Source organism: Passer domesticus, chromosome Z (assembly GCF_036417665.1).
Source record: "Passer domesticus isolate bPasDom1 chromosome Z, bPasDom1.hap1, whole genome shotgun sequence".
In the NCBI taxonomy this organism is placed as follows: Eukaryota; Metazoa; Chordata; class Aves; order Passeriformes; family Passeridae; genus Passer; species Passer domesticus.
In genome coordinates this window covers 8,263,235-8,284,338 of record NC_087512.1, presented here as the reverse complement: position 1 = coordinate 8,284,338, position 21,104 = coordinate 8,263,235, and the positions used below count along the sequence as shown (strand labels likewise).

The 21,104-nt window shown below is 45.7% G+C and overlaps 3 protein-coding genes across 7 annotated transcripts in view; 1 reads left to right on the top strand and 2 right to left on the bottom strand.

The window, feature by feature from the left end:
- LOC135289496 (myogenesis-regulating glycosidase-like) overlaps window positions 1–20,909 on the bottom strand; it is a 32,421-nt gene extending 11,512 nt beyond the window's left edge. The window contains exon 1 of one of the 2 annotated variants that reach the window (XM_064403126.1): window positions 20,891–20,909. The gene's annotated coding sequence lies outside the window, so the exon portion shown is untranslated. Of the gene's footprint in view, window positions 1–19,625; window positions 19,756–20,890 lie in introns of those variants that run through there. The other variant, XM_064403125.1, reaches the window with a different exon arrangement.
- On the top strand, window positions 517–13,789 carry LOC135289498 (uncharacterized). Of its 2 annotated transcripts, none has more exons than XM_064403129.1 (6): window positions 517–856; window positions 7,932–8,384; window positions 10,932–11,072; window positions 11,461–11,526; window positions 12,052–12,142; window positions 12,489–13,789. In XM_064403129.1, exons 1-6 carry the CDS (start codon window positions 802–804, stop codon window positions 12,694–12,696), a joined length of 1,014 nt encoding a protein of 337 aa, XP_064259199.1. In that variant the 5' UTR covers window positions 517–801; the 3' UTR covers window positions 12,697–13,789. The 2 variants fall into 2 exon arrangements, with proteins under 2 accessions (XP_064259199.1, XP_064259198.1); XM_064403128.1 differs by having other exon boundaries at window positions 7,929–8,384.
- NUDT2 (nudix hydrolase 2) lies at window positions 14,378–20,991 on the bottom strand. 3 transcript variants are annotated; one of them, XM_064403131.1, is made up of 4 exons: window positions 20,493–20,878; window positions 20,328–20,382; window positions 19,626–19,783; window positions 14,378–16,262 (listed from the first exon to the last, which is right to left on the bottom strand). In XM_064403131.1, the coding sequence occupies exons 3-4, from the start codon at window positions 19,756–19,758 to the stop codon at window positions 15,949–15,951; spliced, it is 447 nt and encodes a 148-aa protein (XP_064259201.1). In that variant the 5' UTR covers window positions 19,759–19,783; window positions 20,328–20,382; window positions 20,493–20,878; the 3' UTR covers window positions 14,378–15,948. The 3 variants fall into 3 exon arrangements, with proteins under 3 accessions (XP_064259201.1, XP_064259202.1, XP_064259200.1); XM_064403132.1 differs by lacking the exons at window positions 20,328–20,382; window positions 20,493–20,878 and adding an exon at window positions 20,891–20,991; XM_064403130.1 differs by having other exon boundaries at window positions 20,328–20,878.
- Window positions 20,992–21,104: the final 113 nt, after the last annotated feature.

The following is a 21,104-nucleotide window of genomic DNA, read 5'->3' as shown; positions in this document are numbered from 1 at the left end:
ATTGTAACTCTCACTTGTCCTGCCACTGTTCACCTGTCAGCCTTTGCTGGTTTTCCTTTAGGAGGAATGTGAGGTTTCCTCCCCATGCAGAGCCCAAAGTGATGCATGAAAAGCCAAATTCAACCTGAGCAGCCCTCAGGATGATGATCAGGGCAAACCCACAGCAGGAGCCTACTCCCCCATCCAGGAACTCAACTCCCCCTTCCATCACTCTCTGGCTCTAGGACAACCACAGCTGGTTTGTGAGGCTTTATCTCTGCCACGAGCTATAACGCTGCCTAAAATCCTCTTGGCAGGAATAATTCTCTCTGAAGAGAAAACGACTCTGTGACAGCACGGCCAAGTGCAGGGTTTCAGCAGACACATCCCATGCCCCTCTGAGCTCTCCTGCTGAACTTTGCTTATTTTGGCGGGCCAGCCCTGCATCCCCCTCCACTCCCAGCCCTGGCAAGGGCAGCGGGCCAGCCTGCTTAGCATGCTCTGCCGCTGCTGGGAGCAATCACTGCTGCTAAGCAGCCGAGCCCAGCAGCCACCAGCATCTCGGTCCAGCGTCCCCCCCATCCTGGCTCGTCATATGATTTCTCCTAAGGGACAGCTGCTGAGCAGGACTGTGTCTCCAAGCTGATCCTTTGCTGATAAGCCAGCTGCCAAGCCTCCACTGCTGAGACAAAAGAGTTTTTCTCTTCCCAGCAGGGTTTTTCTGCTGTGAATGACTGAGAAAGGGGTGAAAGTGAGCTGCCTGGCACTCCTCGTGGGCGAGAGGCTTTGGGGGCTCCGTGTTCCCTGCTGGGCTGGCAGATCATGGAGCTTTTCAGGCTGAGCCTGGGCTGCATTTGCCTCCTTCCTTGGCTTGAGGGTAAGTTTCTCCTCTTTTGGGGTAGCTGTAAAGTGGGAAGAGAACTGCCTCCCGGGTTTTAACCTGCCTTCCTGCTGAACTGTTGCTTGGGCTGCAAAGCTCAAGAACCCACCAGCTGTAGAGCAAGTGCCGACAGGCACATTTCAGGGCAGCATTTAAAACGGGATTAAACACAGGGGTACAGAAGAGTGAGGGACAGGCTGGCAAAGTGCTGGGATGGCTGGGCCAGGGACACTGTGGCATGATGCCCGCAGCTTTTATAAAGTGCTTTTAAGCTGCTAAGTGTAGTGGATGAATAAACCTGCTCAGGGAGGGAGGCAGGCACTGAGTGACCTCCTAAGTGCTAATGTTTGTCCAGCTCACAGCTGCTCCTTCCCAGCAGAGGTGAGTGAGCTCAGAGCATGCTAGCAGCATGGGAGAGGGTAGTGGGAAGTGCAGAAGTATTAGTCCTGCTCCTGTGGTGGTCAGCTCGGAGTGGGATATGCTGGGAAGCTGCAGAGTCAGCTCACCTCCACAGAGCAAACTTGGTAGCAGCTCATGTTGATATTCAGCTGCCTTCTGGGGTTGCTCCAATCCTGTATCCTGCCCATGCACAGGAGTATTTCAAATCCAAGCAGCCCTGTTTTGACCTGCATGGGTAGGTGCAAAAAGCAGAAGTCCCTGCTGAGCATCATCCCAGAGATCTGGAGCAGTGTTACCCAGGAACAGTATCCCAGGAGTGATGCTACCATGGTCTCATCAATCCCATCATGACATCAGGAGGAATCAATTTTCTTTAAAAATGGGAAAAGTCCCTGAGCTAATAAGCCTTTTTATTTTGCTGCTATGACTGAGATGTCAGGTTGAAAGTGACTCATTGATATAAATCACTGAAGTTCTTTCAGTCCCTGAAGCAGCAAGGAGAACAGCCCTGAAGTTATACAGGTTACATGTTCAGAGCTGTTCAAAATCCTTCAACCAGAGGACTACAACTACTTGGGCTGCCCAGCTGGGATGTTTACTCCTTAAAGATAAACCTCGGGCTGTCACCTCTGACCAGCTAGTTTCCGCTCCTTGCTGCACAAGCTCCCTGGGATGCTTTGAGAAGTTACCCCTCAATTTGCTCTGCAGATCTGTTTGTGCTCCTACAGGTTTGACTTCTGCTCCATCTACTGCTGTTTTCTACACACCAAAAGTTGCCAATTAAAGTGAACTGAATCTCTCACTTTGTAAAGCCCCAGGGTGAGGCTACATGTCTGTAGTGGTAAGGGGTGATGATGCACATGCATCTTTTAAAGGTTAGAGGAGATTGGTTAGGACCTGGAGATTATACCATGATGGCATGCAAAGAGAGCAGAACAGTCTTCAAGGTGTTGCTCTTCCTTTGCTTCTAAGGTAGGATCTTGTCTGGTGTTAGAATAAAGTGATTTTTTACTGCTGCCATACAATTCAATCCACGTGGTTTTGTTCTATTAGTAAAGTATGGAGGATCACAGGGTATTTGATTTCCTTTTTAGTGTAATGCTTTTGGTGCAAATATGATCAGGCATTGCATTTCAGCCAGACCAGTAATAAAAGAATAAAACCACCACTGTTTTGCAGAAAGGAATTAATCTTCTGGCAATGCCCAAAGAAGCTCAAATCACAGAGCACAAACATGTTCATGCTTGGGGCTGAAATCCCCTTGTGGCAGCTTTCCCCCCCTGTCTCCTCCTTCCTGGGGCTGCTGAATTTTAAGGCTGCTGTCAGGACGGAGATGTTTGCTCTCAACAGACCTCTGAGGGGTTGGTTTCCTGCTGAAAACTGCAAATCCTGGAATTTCCTAAGCTAGTTCTGACAGTTGTTTCTTTGGAAAGTACCTGCAAGCAGAGAGGAGGCAAAAATTAGTTAGAAGTCAGAAAAAAATTCACTGAAAGAGTGATTGGGCAATGGAATGGGCTGCCCAGGAAGGTGGTGGAGTCACCATCCCTGGAGGTGTTTAAAAATTAAAGACTGGATGTGGCACTCAGTGCCATGGTTTAGTTGATGAGGAACTGTTAGGTTAGTCCACAGGTTGGACTTGATGATCCCAAAGGCCTTTTCCAACCTAGTTCACTCTGTAAAAAGCTTTGTTAAAAAGCCAGACCTAATGGTGACCCCGTGAGGTGCAATGGGCAGTGGGAAGTCAGGCACCAGCAGGATCTATGCCTACATGTACAGAAAGGAAAATGCTGAAATAAAACTGCATTTAGCACTGACTCTGACCCCCACGCACTGGGTGTGAGGCTGTGGTGGCTGTGTTTGGCATCTTGGCCTGATCCCACATCTTGGGAGCCTCTCTCCTCCTCCTCAAGGCCATGGTAGTGCTGGCCCTGACCCCTGATGCCCTGACCTCAAAAGGCAGCCCTAAGCATTTTGCACTGAAGAGGCAGAAAGGGCAAGCTTGTGCAGTACTTCTGCTCCCCCATTAACTTTTCCAGCCTCCAACTATTTTTCACTTGGAGGATTTCCTGACTGTGATGCATTTAACTCTTCAGTAGCTACCAGACCTTCTCCCTTGGCTTGTGCAGGTTCTCCCCAGCAGCAACACACAATGCCTGGATGCAGAACCACTTCCTGCACTCTGTGAGCCTTCCCTTGGCACCCCTTGTTTCATCCAGGATGAGACCTTGACCAGTCAGCCCTCTCCATCTCCTCCAGATCTCTCTGGATTTTGTAGGAACCCATCATATCCCCACCCCAGGGACTGGTTTCCCCCACTTGCATCAGCTTTGTGGTAATTTCACCAACCTCCCCTGCTTCCTATAATTGATAGAATTATTTTTTTTCCATATCAAAACCTTCCTTCTTTTCCCATGGCTGCATTGCTCCCTTGGAGGCCTTCACTGAGCTACTTGGTAAAAAGTGGACCTTGCAGTAATGTGGAAAGATATGAAGCTCTGTTGGTCAACCAAAATCAAAATATTCTTAAGAATGCAGCAGTGGTTAGGAAAAAATATGGGCCAAGCCACCCCAAAAAATTTGCAAATGTCTTTGATCAAGACATCACAGGCAATGCTTAGAAAAGCAGAAACTTTCCCAGTCACACTGGGGTTACTGGTAACCAGGGCTTTCTCAGTGGCATTACCTTAATTAGGAACGTTGCATGGATTTTGCCTCTAATCCTACATGGAACAGCATGTCCCAAGGGGGCTCATGCTGCAGAAAAGCAGGGGCCTGTATTTGCTTGCTTTTCTATCTTGTAACCAGACAGAGTGTCAGTATCACAGGACAAATGAGCTGGCATCAAGAGCCTTGCTAGAAATTGTTTATTTTGTTCCTAAAAATATGAAGAGGCCAAAGTGTTCAAGTATGAGCAGCCCAAAGCAGGCATCTACTTGGACTCTGTGGGTAAGGCTGGCATTTTCCAGAGACTCTGAGTCCCATCCTCAGGGAGTACACTGGTTGCTCCAGGTTAAAATTCTTAAAATGTTAGAGCTCATGGCCTCATTCGTCAGACCAGTGGGCAGCGGGACTTGGGATGTCGTTTTGTCTCCTGAGTAAAGATTCTTGGTGCCTGATGTGTATCTCAAAGTAAACACCAGGTTAACTGTGGGTCTACCCCCTATGGCCGTGGCAGTCACATGTGACTGCAATGTTTGCTGCCTCTGTGCAGGTAACAAACAGGGGATTGTTCAGAGGGAAACATAAAACATCAGGGACCCCACAGAGAGCAAAGCACGCATCTCCTGCTGGGTCAAACAGCAGCACTCTGCAAAGTGTAATGAAAATACCCAAAACTTTCAAATGGAGAGTCACTGCCAAGAAAGGAAAAGAAAATACAGCAAAGATTGTGGCATGCTTAATAATAAAACCTGTAATAAAACATATGAGAAAAAGACCTGGATGACCAGCCTAGAGAGAGAATACAACAAATGCCAGCAGAAATTTTCAAACATTATCTGAAGCAGGAGGTTGGTGGGGGTCAGGAGGTCAGAAAATATCTGGCACAAATGCAAGAAGGGCAACCAAAAGTGGGGCGGTGCAGAAAGGCTGAATGGATTACTGGCTGTAGTGCTCCCTTCAGACATGGTCAGGGAGGTCGTGGCAGTCACTCTCTGCAGTTTGAAGTGTTATCAAACAGAATTGGCAACAGAGGAAGTTTAAGGAGGAAAGCAAAAGAAAAAAAAAAGATAAATAATCTGTGGCAAAGGACCAGCCCAAATGTCTTTTGAGTTACAGGAAACTAAAGATGACATTAAAAAAACTTCTAAGGGGTGTATTAAATTCTTATTTAAGGCAACCTTGACACCAAAGGGCTGTGTTACAGCAATAATTCCCCTCTTAAGAGGGATCCTTGCAGAGCCTAGGGAGACACAGGTCCTTAGGCTCCAGGTTTCAGCACCGGGCAAGTCAGTGGAAGAAAAGAAGAGTATTTACAGACAGATAAATATAAGAAGAGTCAATTCAGCTTTTGCAATGGGAATGCCTGACACCCATGATGGTATCAGTAAGAACATAAATGTGCTGAGCAGATCAAGGTCTTGTGCCAGTGTTTGCAAAAGGCTTTTGATAAGGATTTTCCACCAAGACCCTTAAGAAACTACATTCTCATGGAGTAGAAGACAGATCTAGCCCACAGGCTGGAACAAAGGTGTGGAATAAATTGACAATGATCACAGCAGTGATAGTATCAGAAGGTGCTCAGAAAGATCAGAAGGGATGAATAATGAAGAAATCAAGCTTGCTGATGCCACAAAGTAATTAAGAAAAATCAAAACTTAAATTGACTTTGTGAAACTGCAGAAGGAGCTCTGATGCTGATGGAGCAACAAAATTATCTTCTTCTTTGAACTTCAGAGCTGAAAAATGTAGTGGGCAAAACCATTTTACCCATAAATACTTAGTGATACTCTCTGAGTTAGTTCATACAGAGCACTGGAATGGCTGCCCAGAGAGGTTGTGGAATCTCCCTGTCTGGAGATCTGCAAACCCCACATGGTTCCTGTGTCACTTGCTCCAGGTGATCCTGTGTTGGCTGGATTGGAATGCATGATCTCCAGTAGTCCCTTCCAACCCCAACAAATCTGTGATTCTGTGATTTTTGGAAGGAGGCACTGGCATCTTGCTGTCTTGAGTGAGATATTTACATGTCTGATTCTTACCCTCTTCCTCTATGAGCAGATGTTAATGGCCCAGCACTGCAGACAGGATCCTGGGCTCAGCAGATGTTTTATCTGATCCAGCACAGTTGTTATATTCCCTGTTACATTGTAATGCATGTCTCAAATTATGACTTTGGAAATGGGTTTCTCACAGCTGAGCTGAAGCAAAGATATGAGAATCATGAATTCCACATCCTAGGGAAAAATGGCAAGGGTGGGGTGGGGCTGGGGGGATTGTATTAATCCATTTCAATTTTCTAAAGTTTACAGGAGATTACTTATGAGTCATTTCTTCTGCCTTTAGAGGCTGGCAGAAACTCAATTCCAAAATGCATTAAATATCTTACTTCCCCCCAGCCCTCAGTAAGGGTTAAAGAGAACAGGACTCACAAGTTGCCCACAGATAGCCCAGAAATTTAATTACCATTTAGACACATTGGCTGGCAGGAGTTTTCTGCATTGGTGGCTGTCACAGGTCCATGCAGGTCAATATCTCAGCACAGACACATTGATCTGACAATCTCAGAGCTGGTGGAGAAGCACTGTGGTTTCTGGCTCCTCTCCTCAGGCATTCAGGCTGAGCAGAAAGTCCTGAGCTCTTTCTTATTTAACAGCCCCAAGGCATTATTAATGTAGCAGAACCCTTGAATTTCCTGAGAGAAAAACATGAGAGCTCCTTTAAACCATTGTTTACACTGTTGTCATTGTGTACCAGCTTCTGTTTATACTATCACTACTCTTTTCAGGTATTGAGCCAAATACTTGTATTGGCTCAGTATTGTTTTGGGTTTTTTTGTGGTTTTGGTCTTTTTTTTTTTTATTTGGGAAGGGAAATTCTGCAGAAATAGTTTAGATAAAAATCAGTGCTCTTGCCTAACATCACTTTTCAGTGTCCTCTTACTCTTTATGCTCAGTACTATATGCCAATGGGGCTTTTATAATTCTGTCTCCTAGGGAAAAGAGAGGAAAAAAGGTCACTGTAAAAGCTGGGACTTGCAATGTGTTGCTATTAAAAGATTTCTCAGAATGTCCAGCTATTTGAAACTTCTATTTCTATCCATCTATCTTAGGCATCAAATATACAGCAGAAAGTTCACCTGCAACAGTGGTGGATGGTTTAGCACTTAACATTTTGCTCAGGATGTTCACAGGCCACACCTGATGCAGCTATACTGAAAACAGTGGCAATCCTTCAGCTAATGTGATATCTGTCCTAAATCATCTGAGATGTTGGAACCTGCTGCTCTTAAAAGCAAGAAGCAATTACAGAAATTGCTTCAAATTGTGTGTTTCTTATGGGACAGCTGCAATGTCTCCCTCTTACAAAAGGATTTTTAAAAGCGGTACTTTTGTTCCTGAGGTGCACAGACCAGGAACAGGTGTGCTAAATCCAAGATAATTTCAATACTTACATGAGCTGCCTCAGTCAAGTACTTACTTCTGGTGGGATATGGTTTTATCCCTGCACTGCTTTAATACCTCCAGAAGCCACTTAATAGACAGTATAGCCCAAGGTGGTCTAGTTGGCCCAGATAAACAGCACGAGGGGGATTTCAACTGCTCTTTGGTAAGAAAGATTTGACCTGGATAGGGGCAAAACATCCCTCAAACTATCTAATTCATTTGGAGGGAGGGTAGGATGACTACCTAGTTAAAACAATTTAAGTACTGAATTAAATACATATAGATATCTATATAGGCAGATATTTGATGTAATCATTCCAGTTGGAAGGATGTTTTTCCTAATTAGTTACATAACTGCTGTTTTCCTCTAGCATTGCTCATGGCTATTTGCACGCTCCTTTTTTTCAAAGAAATGTCATTCCAGGAAATTAGGAAGCTGTGGGAACAATTTATCTGGGCATGCCCATCCAGGAAAGGACTGGTGGGTTACATCTCACCTCCCCCAGGGTGTTTACAAAGACATGTGTTAGTGCACAGTACTAAACCCTGCTCTGGTTGTACCGCAGTAGCAGAGGGACGAGGCTTCCTCATAAGGAACACCCGGCTGGAAAAGTGCATCCGAGCCTCCCACGAGACCAACAGCGTCAGCCTGGCCGGCTGCAAGGAGCACTCCCAGCAGCAGCAGTGGGGCTGGGACCCCGACACGGGCACCCTCGTCAGCCTGCACACCGGGCGCTGCCTGGCGGCACGCGGGATGCGCCAGCACGCCCTGGTCAAGCTGGAGCCCTGTGGAGACCGGGAACGCCAGGCATGGACCTGCAGCAAGAAGGGACACTTGACTCTGCAGAGCTTGGGCTTCCACCTTGGCACCAAGGAGGGAGGCCACAAGGTCTTTGTCTCAAGGGAGAAGGACAAGTTCAGCAGGTGGAAGACGCTGGCAGATGGAACCATCTGTGCAGCGGCTCAGAGGCCCAGCAAACCAACACAACCAGCTCTAGACACACGTGTGTGGATCTATGAAAGTAAGATGAGGTAGATTTAGTGTCGGATAACATCTAACTTTCACGTCATCCAAGCCATCTAACACCAGGCTTGCACATGCCATTCTAACTCATGTCTACTTCGGCCCTACCTGGAGAAACACCAAATGGCTCCAGCTCAAGCCCACTACCTGGTACCACAGGTTTCCAGTAGTGGCTGTTCAGTGTTTTACAGAAGCATGTAAAACCTTACATAATCAGGTCTCCAAAAGCCAGCTGCGTTTCTGAGGAAGTATTTTGGTAAAATATTTCTACACTGGTGCCCACAGCTAAGAATAGTGGAAATTGCTTAGGCCTCCCAAGCACAAAACACACAAGGAAGTCTCCCAAAGTCTGGCACTTTAGACTTTGAAAGAGCATTTGGTACTTTGGGATGTCTTTTTTGGTAAAACAACTAGAGGCAGCTGAAAACTTCTTTTAAACTTACATATATTATTGAGAATACAATTACACATATTATTTCTGTATCAGAAATTATTGCTTCAGTTTCTGAAATTAAAGTTCTCTTCTGTGAGACCCCAACAGTGCACCTTTCAAAAAATGGAACCTAGCTCTAACCTTCATTCCATGTTCTCATTATCCTCAGTGAATCTTGCTGCTGGTGCCCAGTGTAGTCATAAAAACACTGGTGAACACAGCAAGTAGTAGGAGGGAGCTTAAATGTTGCCCTCCTTTTGCATTACGAAATCTTAGAAGATGACATCAAAAATTATTAAAAATGGGGTTTATATTAACCATTTATGGCCTTGACCTTTGCTGAAGAGAATCTAAACTCTGCTTTCACAAGTGTGCACTAGCCTTTGTCTTAGACTGGACACAGAAAGGGCAAAAACCCTGGTCTTGTCACAATTTTAGGAGTTTGACATAAGACTATCAGGCATGGTCATTTTACCAAGATGTGGCTGTGATCATTTGTTGCATACCCAGTGAAGCCCACTGCTGACCACTGACAGTTCATGGTCTAGTCTGTTTCCCACTTTCATTTAAGTCCTTTCTGCAAATAAAGGTGGTTTTTGGTACTTTTCTTGTAAAGTTGTGTGCAGACCTGAGACCTGAAAATCACATTCAATTCCTCCTCTCCTTTCTTCCACTCCAGAGACCCAAAAAGAGCTGGTGTTTGTAATGGTTTTTATGTGTTTGTCCAAATGGCGATGGGTGATGAAGTTCCCAACATTCCTCAGGGAAAATGATTTCCCTGACAGGAGGCTATTCCTTACATTAAGGCTGATGGACCCATGAGATTTTGAGTTCTGCAGAAATGAGTAAAGAGAAAATGTGATGTATCTGGTCGCCATAAGCAGATGGATTACAAGTATAACCTTTTGACACAGAGACAGTGTATCTAATTTGAAATAAAAGACATACATCAGCTGCTTTGGCTGCCATGTGTAGAGAAGGTGGCCTTTTTCCCCTCAAGGTTTTTAATTAGCCAACTAGAAGGTCAACATGTAATCACAATAGTTACAAGTGTTAGCGTTCGTTTAACATTAAGTTAAATATGGACCATACAAATTAGATACCATAATAGGCTAGTTAAATATAGGCTAGGAAATGCGTGGAACATTTAAGATATGGGAAAAAGGCATGTGAAAAGAGCGTTTTCATTCCCCAAGGCAATGCTCCTGGCAGCCCAGGGCTGCCTTGGAGCCAGGATCCCTAAATAAGGCTGTGAGGGTAAACACAGGGCAGCTTTTGAATCAGGCCGTGCCACTCGGTGTCTCACGCAAAGTCATAATTTTCCTATAAATCCCATGGTTCAGTCTACTGGAGAGAACATCTGACTACTCAGTAACACATCAATGTCCAATGTATTTGTTCAGCCATTTCTATCTAACTTCTGATCATCAACAGACAACTTATACTTGGGTGGGTTATCTGCTCAATAAATGACACCTGTGTAGCTGTGGTGTGGGTGCTCATGCCACAGGATGGGAGGGGGTTTGGATAGGCAGCAGGGAGCCCTGAAGTCACAGTATTCTTGGTCTTGGCATGTGCCTGATTGCAACAGAGAGGTGAATTGCTGACACCAGACTTCACACAAGCTCCCCTCCAGCAGCAGTTGTTTGCCCACACACCCTACTCTGCAGCATGACTGGAGGGCTAGGGGAGGTATTGAGCCTTGCAAGAGGTACGGCCTATTTACCACCCTCTGGATCCTATTTTTATATCTGCAGTGTTGTTAATAGCTGTGATTCTTCCTCTTACCTCTTCCTCACACATCATCCTCTAACAGCTGGTGTTGCACTCATATTTTTAAAACCCATGACCACATCTACCACCAGAAAACAACCTCTGCTGTGGTTGTTGATTCCATCTTGAGAGGTTCATTTCACCTTTAAAATCTGTGACAGCTGAAAGCCCCTGATGCACAGGAGGAGGTGATTGCACCACATCCTTCTCGCCCTGCAGGACAGAGAACCAAACCAGCAGGGCTTCATTCCTTTTCCTTGCTGGGCAATGAGCATATCCAGGATCCTGTACAAAAAGTAAATTATAATCACACAGATCTTTGCTTTATTTCCTTCCAAGCTAAAACCATCGATTCATCAAAGATTGATGCTGTGGACAGAGAGCCTTCTGTGAGCTCAACTGACCCTCCTCTGGCTAACAAGTTCAACAGCACGGTGTCACCAGCAAAGACCAAACAGGCACAGCTCCCAGCAAATGAGGGTGAGCACTTTTCTGAATGCATAAGTAAGAACAGCAGGAAGGAAATTGTGGGCAGCACTCCGAGGTTACTCAGCTATTTTCAGTGGTGTTAGAGTTCCTGAGAATTTCTGAAGAACTTCCACGTGTACCACTGAGTGCTTTCACCCAACATGCTGAGGAGTTTCCCTTGGCAAGCAGTTCAGCAATACAGGCTTAACCTGGAGCCACCAACTGTTTTAGGAGCAAAAATTATCTGTGGCTGGGGAACACCAAGTGACAATAAAGTTTCCTTTACCTTTTTGGGTCCCAAACAAAAGGGATTTGTGGTTACAGTGAAGCCTTATGAGGAATCTGGACCCCTGGTCCAAATGGAAACTGCTAATCAGAGTCTTTCTGCTTCTTCCTCTAGATCCATCCCACAACCACTCCAAGAAACATGGAAATCGGGGGAAAAACACTGGGGCCAGGCTTGCAGGTAGGTCCAGGGATCAGCCAGAGGAGGAAGGGACCAGCTAGGTGAAGGCTCATCAGTGCCCCTCTCCTTCCCATTGTGACAGAGATACATTTCCCTGGGGTACTGCTGAGGATGCTCAATAGGGAATAAGGGCACAAAATTAACTGTCAGAAAGACTCTTTTTAAATCTCCACAGGCCTGTGATTTAAAAAAAAAAAATAGTAACAACATGAAAATCAGACAGCTGCTAACACTACTGCTTTCTCCCAGACCTTCTTATTTTGTATCAGAAAGATGCAGAGTGGAAAAGCATGAGGTATTTTCTTCATAGCAAGAAAGAAAAACTTTTGCAGCCACTTTCAATAGAAGGATGCTGTGCAGTGTAAAAGCAGCTGTAAGATGTCAATCATGTAGACAAAGCACTTTTCCTGTAATCTGGCATTTTTCAGGGACATTACAGGTGATTTTTTGTGGCAGTCATGGCTATTGCATAAGAACAGGGATAAGTACAGCAAACACGTGATGCTTTCTCTAATACCCTTTCAGGCACGAACTGGAAGACAGCCATGCTGGTCCTCAGCCCCTTGGCATTCATACTGGGATTGATAATACTGACACTCAATGTTCACTACAACAAGTAAGTGAGAGTCACGTTCATTTGCCATGAACAGCATCTTAAAGAAAAACTCCAACATCTCAAAACAAAAGCCTTGGTCTTGGCATCCCTCCCCATTCCACACCTGATGTCGCTGGCTCTCAGCAGGTGGGTCTGGTCACAGATGTGTCACTCTTGGGGATTCCTCCTCTCTGCCACCCAGTTTATCCATCCCACTCACCGACCCACCCACATGCAGCACTAATGTTGGCTCCTCCTCCCCTACACATCTTGTGCCAACACTGAAAGAGGTGGCATTACAGTTGCTGACGTGGAGAAGCAACCAAGTGACAGGGAGGTGCAGTTACTCTCTTCTCTCTTCTCTCAGGAAGAAGAAAATCCTCTCTGCTCTGAAGAGCTCTCCAGCCAACAGCAGCAGAGGTGATCTCCGGGAGCCGGCGCCCTTGCAAAGGGGCCCCCAGCCACACCTTCCCCCATCCCGCTCCCCTTCCCTCAGGCGTGGAGAGATCCTCATCGAGTGGAAAGACGGGACTGTCACTCCTCTTTTTGACAACATCAACTACCAAGTGGACTAGCTCCAAAACGACAGAGCTTTTGCTCCGTCCCGTGTCGCTGTTCCCACCAGGAAGACTGCCACCACAGCTGATCTCCCCACCCTCACTGTTTTGACAGGAAACACAGTTTGGGGTTTTTTTCTAAACACTTGAGTACAATCTTCTTGCACAAGACAAGGTTGAAGCAACCAGGGTAGATTGTTTGGTTTGTATAGGCACATGCTGCTTAGCGATTTTAGAGCTGCTTTAACCCATAACAAACCCCAGGTTTCCCTAAATGAAGCTGGGACTTCTGCCAGCTGCAACTGCCCATTGAACCAAAATTAGAGCATTTTAATTAAAGTAAATTTTCATATACTGAGCATATGAAAAAGTGAATCTTTGAAGACAAGGCAAAAGGTAAAAAACAGAAGTCCTGATGAGCCTTAAATTCTTTCTAAGATAAAACTAGCTGCCACTAGACACAGAAGGCCATCAGTTACATTGTCAGTGTGAGAATGTAATTAACAAGCACTGCCTTCTATAAAATCCCTTCTGGGTATATGCCAAAATATTCATCCCCACTAAGTTGTCAATTAAGTATCAGCAAGTCATTTTTCTAACTTAAAATGTAGCACTCCACTCTCCTCTCTGCATCACTGCAGGAGCCCTGCTGAGAGAGTATGTGTCTCTCTAAACTTTTCCGTATTTAGGATGTACTAAACCTTATTATAGCACACATCCTCTTTCATTATATAGACTGGCAAGAAATGTTGGTCATGCTTGTTGGGGATATTGCATATAGAGCCACTTTATTCCAGCTTCAGTCTCTGATTTCCTATAATCATACAGAATAGTAAATTAATAGATACATTGCTCCACCAGAGCAGTAATACAGTTGTTTTTCTTTTAGATAGGAGTAAGACATTGTTTTCAGCCTTTACACTTCTTGTTTGAGCAAAATTACCCGCAACTATCACACTCAATCCTGACCTTTTCTCAGTGAAATCTGCAATGTCTTAGTGCTTTCCTAATATTAATGAATGTATGCTTTCTTTCTCTGATTCTGAGGTGATGTAATCATGGCTGTAAGTCAAGAGTTATGTGGAGAAAGAAACAATAACACCAGGAAATGTCAAGTATGAGCTGTGTCAGTGCATTTGTTCAGCAGAGCAAGGGAAATCATATCCTCACGTCTCTTACTTGAGCAACGCCTTTCACTTGACCTAAATTAAGCTGTTCTGCTATTTCAGTGTAGCTTGGATTTCTCTTGAGTTTGGTTTTATTTAACCTACAGCACAAGTAAGGTCTCTCCAGGGAATTTAAAATCTCTGGGGTTTTTTTATCATTTGAAAATCTCTGGTTGTTTGTTTGTTTTTGGGGGTTTTAAAATTATTTTTCTTTTTAAATGCTAAAAAGTTTACTGTCATAAGATTTTATTACAACCAAAAACTTAACTGCTCTTAAAAAAAAAAACCAACCAAGCCCCATTGGTTTAGGGCATAAATATCATAGAGGTTGGAAATAAATATCTTTGCCAGGCAGATTATTCCATAATTATTTACTGGAGGGTTTCCCAGATGTTCCTTGGGAAAATATCTTACTATTAGACATGGGCAGAGGAAGAACTCTTTCTTCACCAGTGAGCAGCAAGAATCAGAGTTAAATTCTGACTTTCCAACATTTCTACTTTAAATGAAACTCAAAGACACTGGGATCAAAAAATGTTTAAGAATCATTTTACTCACAAAATTTGTGGGAATACGTTCTGTACATAAATCACATAAAATGCACACACAGTGCCTGACCCATTATCTCAGTTACAGCCCTTGGAATTTTGTCCAAGGAGCGCATCACCTTACAGTGCACAGCACTGGTCACCCTCCAAAACCTTGACACACTTTGGGAACACTACGTGAGCAGTGCCATTAAAAAGGAAATATTGGCTTGGAGCTGAGCTAATCTATTTTCCAAAGCACCAAGTGCCTGTGTTCATTACTGCTGAATGGGCAGAACCGATGACTTGTTAATGACTCTCTAACTCCAGCTTAATATGCTAATCTTGCTCATAAACAGGAAGGCAGCAACACAATTGTTTACACAGCACTGATTAAATGGTACCTCAAACAATAATGAAAAACCAAGACTGAGGCTGCACAGGCTTTTAACTCTTCCCTCTAACTCTCACTGGTTGTTACACTCTGCCACCACCTGAGTGAAACACTTCCCAGCAGGGCTCATAATCAAAATAAAGCCTGAGTGTAATGTGGACGAGCACTCAAGTTTTTTATGTGTATACAGACATACATGTTTATATATAAAAGCCTCCTTAGATTGTATCCCTTTTTTTGAAAGTATAAATATATGCAATTTTAAATCACTCCACTGCAAGATAATAGAGTGACAAGCAAGAGACTCTTGTAACACTGATACCAACATTAGTAATGTCTGCTGCCCCAAAAGATGAGTGGGTGCAGCCACAGAAGCACTGATAGGATGAAACTGACACAAAATTGCACATAAGCTTGGATATCCTGTGCAGAAAGCGGATTAAATACCCTTTCTCAACCCCTTGGAAAATCTATGGGCAAGGGGCCTGTTAAAAATCAAAAAATTAACAGAAAGAGCCAGAAGAACTTCAATTTACCACTTAAATACCATACCTCAACCATTTACTAAGACTGTCTGGATGGAAATGTTCTCACAACAGTATATTATGGATGCACATAAATTCATGATACAAAAAGAAAGACCTGAAAGATCTGACAAGTTATCACTGCATATCACTGGAAGAGTTGGGAATAGAACTACTGCTTCCTCATTTGAAATTCAAGGTATGACTTCTGCAGTAAGCGTTTCGTTATTAAAAATCCCCATATGCTCATTTTCTCAACTCTCTAGCTTTACATCAGCAAGTCAAGATGTATCAAGTGTTTGATTTTTCAAAAAGACCTGTGGTTGTTCAGCACTTCAAGTAAGAAAAAGAAAGGGGGGGAAAAAAGCAAAAGAAAAATAAAAGGAGACAGAGACAGAGGAAGTCTTTTGTTAGCTTTGGACTTCAATTCAGACATCTCTGGCTTATGGTTCAATTAGACTACACTTTTTTGTGCTAGCTAGGAGAGACAAAAGCACAATCTCTTTAAAAGCTCCATGAATCCTCACTGAATTTCTACAGATTAAGAAAAAAAAAAAGAGAAATCTACATTTCTGCAGCCATATAATTCTTCCTCCAGTTTAAAACATAAAAAGCACGCCTGTCTCCTCAAGTAATCCCCTTATACTTCACAAAACCACTTATTCTCTGGAGCAGAGAAACTGATGCACTTCCTTCAGCATTGCTTGCATGTCCTCATATTCTGCAAATTTGCAGGCATCCTCCAGCTTCAGCCACTGGAAAGCTTGGTGCTCCTCCGACAGCTTGATTTCTGTGTTGCAGTCCTTCATTTCTGCCAGCCAGTACACGACGGTCTTGGGCTTGCCATGGGCAGGGTAGTGCAGCTCTTTCCTGTAGCCCTCGATGAGGGTGAGCTGGCTGGCCTGCAGACCAGCCTCCTCCTGTGTTTCCCGGAAGGCTGTCTGCAGGTCATCCTCCCCAGGGTCCACGTGGCCTGCCAAGAGGGTGGAAAAGTGAAATCTCTGGGAAGGAAACTCCCGTTTTGCTTTAATTGGGAAACACTGGGAGGCAGAGATGAGAGTACATGGTAGCTGACACAGGATGAAATGGAAATTGGAGAACAGAGACTGCTTTTCCAGATCTTATGTCTTGATTTATCTTTGTCTTGTGGCTTTTAGGATCATTGTTTACCCCTCACCTCCTGAAACTTCCATCAGCCTCTCAGCATCAGACATCTTTTCTTCCCACTCCTCCCCTCCACTTCTGGAGTACTCTACACCCACAAAGTTCCACTTTAGATTACACTGAGGACTGAGTCCCTCATTTTTCCTTCATCCAGTTAGAGCAGACACAGGGCGTCTGAGAGTCTTAATCCTCTCTCAGCCATGTCCTCTCACATAAGCTTAAGGCTCAGTTCTGCAAAACTCTTAGTTGTGCCAACAGCCCAGAAAGAACAGGACCAGGCACAGACACGTACCATTTAAAAGGTGCATTTCATTTAGGCAGCCAGGGATTTTTGTCTCTTCCATACTCCCCTCTAAAACAAGCAACAAGTCTAAAAGCCAGTCCTCTCACCAGCTGGGTAGTCCTTCTAGGACACACCATTTGTTTTATGCTGCTCAGTATGAGAGGTGCCACTACAAACAAAGGATAAATATAACACATCCCCAGCCATTTGTACTTTTGTTGAGAAATGTCAGATTTGGTTTTCTCATGAAAACTCTGGACCAGAACATAAATAGAACAAGCCAAGCAATACCTCAAAAAAGCAACATAGCAGGAGCTGGGACATTCTGGGAGGTAAAAAAAGTTTAAGCTCTATTTTGTCCCTGGTGTCACTCTATTTTCTATGTAGCTGGCTCCAAATAGCTATAATTTCATCACAGAGATTGTTTCTCAGATCTCAGATACCCAAAGAGCCCTTTTAGTACCACAAAAAGTTTGTTTTGCCTTTGCAACAGGTCCCATTCACTTTCCTGCCTGTGTATCAAAAGTCTGAACACCTCTTACAGTATGACATTGCCTCAAATATAAAATACACTTTTCTTTCAAGTAGCCACTGTGCAGAAAACACCATCTGATGCTGATACCTGCTGTTGCCTGTTGATAACCGCAGGTCTAAGCTAAGTAAGTTGCTATGTTTGTGCAGTACAGTCTACCTGCAGAGCAGAAAAAGGACTGCAGGCAACACCTCACACACCACATCCTTCAGATCCTCCCACCTGTTCCCACTGGTGCAGCTCTAATAGATTGAGAGGGAAAATAAACCCTACATCCCCTTCCTATCAGCCTCAGCTAGAGCAGTCACAGTCCTACGAGCAGAGATAAGGCTGATGAGGTTCATGTGAGGGGATCCAAGCAAGTCCAGTTTAATCCCATAAGAGTTGCAACAGCTTAGAGAACTTTTAAAATAACAAGACATAGCTATAGCTGTAAACTGCCTTTTGTGTGTGCTTTGAGAGACAATTACAACTTCTCCTTCTGGCTCCTGCCCCATGGAATTTGTGTCAACATCACACAAATGTTACCACACTGCACGTCCCAGGGCCACCTTGGAAGACCACTCCTGTCACAGATATTATAAAATGGAATGGCTTCTCTTCATTAAATTCCCCCAAATCAACACCAAGCTTCTATCACAGACCACCCTCAGATTGTGGTCTTTGATCTCCAAAATGTAAAGCAGTGTGTTGAGGGAGGTGATTCTCCCCCTCTGCTCTGGTGTGACCCCACCTGCAATGCTGCATCAATCTCTGGAGTCCTCAGCAAGGGAAGGACATTCACCTGCTGGACTGAGTTCACAGGAAGCCATGAATATGATCAGGGAGTGGAGCACCTCTGCTTTGGAGACAGGATGAGAGAGTTGGGGCTGCTCAGTCTGGAGAAGACAAGGCTCTGGGGAGACCATAGAGCCCCTTATGGTTTCTAAAGGGTGGTGGTTTGTAAGAAAATTGGGGACAGACTTTTGAAAAGGGCCTGGAGTGACAGGAGAAGGGCTCCTGCTTTTCATCTAGGAGAGGGCAGACTCAGACTGCAGACAAGACTTGCTTTTGCCACGAGGGTGGTGAAATACTGGCACAAGTTTTCCAGAGAAGCAGTGAGTGCCCCATCCCTGGAAACATCCAGGTTGGACAGGACTCCAAGCAACCTGCTCTAGCTGAGGATGTTCCTGCCCACTGGTGGGGGCTTGCACTACACAACCTCAAAGAGTCCCTCCCAACCTACACTATTCCATGACTCTAGGTGTGTGAGATGTATGCTCGAGACAATTGGCTCCCTACCAAAACAGCTACAAATAATTTAAATCACTTTGTCCAGAATTACTGTGTTCCCAGGGACCCTTTGACAAGGGTTTCTTCTCACAACAATCAATCATGTCCCAGCAGATGTTTTTTAGCTTTCCACTAGGCTGGAAACTCAACTCCCTTAGGCTCATGGTGGAGTAGACAAAGGGGGAGGTTTGGAAAGTTTTGTTCTTTCCCTTAATAGAAGAGCCTAGCTGACACTGTTAAAAGATTTTTTTCCTCCAATTTGCAAGTTCTTGTTTATAAGCTGCTGCACCATGCTTTGAAAGTGACACATTTTACAAAATAAGAAGCAAAAACTATCAGAAAAAACATCTCAGGTGGTAAAAAACAGCATGCAAGGGAACCTGAAGTACTTCTGTGCTGTACTTTTCCTGGTACCAGGGCTGTGACTGTGTACTACCAAACACTGGCTCTGCAATGTGCCTTTACAGAGGAGCTGCTGCTCTGTCCTGGGACACAGGGCTTGTTTTCTGCTCTGAGGCCTCACTGATGGCCAAGAACAGCTGGTAAGGTTAATTCTCCTATCTGTCCCTCTCATCCCTATTGCATTAGGCAAGCGATCTTCATCAATGCATCTGCATCTCCTAAGAATGGGGCATTCCAAGTGCTCCATTTCAGATTCCAGTTTGCCTTCCTGCAGACTGTGACCACAGTCCTGCAGCCTCTGACCACACGTGGGTCAAACAATCCTGCACTGGCAGCATTGCAGGTGCCTGCAAAGGATGAGACCCAAGACAAGGCAGAACATGCCCTCATTGCCTCGCTCCAGTGGTGTGCACATCTTGCCAGAAACATCAGACAGCTCAGCTGGGTGACAGCCCCTGCCCCAGCCCACATCAGTCGTGCCCAACACTTTGTACAGCCACGGCCTGCAGAGGATTTCAGCCCCAAAACTGCCCCCTCAGCTGTGTCAGGAGCACCAGCAGACAAACAGCGCAGCCAGCAGCTACTCTCAGGTGGTAAGTGCCCCTCTAAAGTGACCTCAGCCAAATCCCTCCCTGCAGCCTGCCACCAGTGACCTCCAGGAGCGCTCCCAGCACAAAAATCACCTTTGGGCGGGGTCCAGTGGTGGCTCCCGTAGGAGGTCTGAAGCAGGAGGTACTCGATGCTGTCAGTGACCTTGCAGGACGGCGCTGGCTGCAGCCTCCTGTAGATGATCAAGCCACAAGCTCTCACAGCCATTCCCCTCTGCCAGCCGCGCCAGGAGCTGCGGAACAGCACAAAACACGGGGCTGGAACAGAGCAGCTGCATTCAGCCAGCAAGCAGATGGCCCAGCACAGTCAAAAAGTTGCCCACCCCTTTGAAGTTACTACGGAATTAAATTGCATACCATTAGCTACCTTTGAATTGTAAAAAAGGTTCCTTTGTTATCGAGAAGGATGAAAAACGACCTGCAGGTCACGTCTGTGCTGTTGATAAATTACAAACCATATTGCAGGGAGGGGGAAAAAATTACAAAGCAAAAGGAAAGCCACGGATTAACACTCTGGAACTTTTCCACTGCAAAACTGCAAAGGCCCTGTGCAGAGGTAATATCTCACAGTTACTAGAACTGGCACATGGAAATAATTGCTCTGGACATTTGCCTGGAGCACAGGACTTCTCAGGATATCGGGGCAAAGCTGAGAAAATGAATGACAAGGACAGGCTCTCTGCTGTCTCACCTAGACATAAGGCTGCCATACAAAACTAGAAGTTTCTTAGCCACGCGTGTTAAGCACTGATTTGTTGCAAACAATAAGGAACACACCTCTTAAGTGATAAATAATTGTCAGCAATAAGCTACGCAGCCAGCATGAACAGTCCTACAGAGAAAAAGCAGCAATGGAGGTGAGTAAGCCATGCTACAAATCCGGCCGATTCCCAGCTCCGGGCGAAGCTTTGCATTCTGACAGAGTTCAGTAAATAACTTTACAGAACACCGCATTTTCCTGGGGCGCCAGGAGCGGCACCTCCAGCTCCAGCACGGGGAACCAGAGCACGGAGCCCTTCGCCACCAAACACGCCCCTGGACGACGCTTTTGCTCAACCACTTCCTTCAGCTCCCGCCTAGCTCGGCCGCAACACGGACAACACCCGCGCCGCGGCCCCCTCAGCGCCGCGGCCAGCCCGGGCATCCAGCACCACCTCCCGAGCGCGCCGGGAAGGACAAGGACAAATCCCAGCGGGGCCCGGCGGCACGCGGCCCGCTGCCCTGCCCTCTCCGCGCCGCCCGCAGGCGGTCAGCGCCGTGCCCAGGGATGGGGACCCGGGATCCCCAGGGATGGGGACACGGGATCCCCCACAGCGGCCGCCATGGCCCCCCGCCCTCACCTCTGCTTCCGGGTCCGGCAGTGGGCGGGACCCGCCGCGCGATTGGCGTCCGCATTCGCCAATCGCAGAGGCAGCGCCTGGGCCGGTAGCCACTCCCTTCTCGTCCCGCCCTCCAGCCTTCCCTTAGGCTCCGCCCCCACACCCGAGAAGGCCTCGGATTGGCTTCTGGCGGCCGGGAGGTGCCCTGCCCGCCCCTCTCCCCTCTTCCTATTGG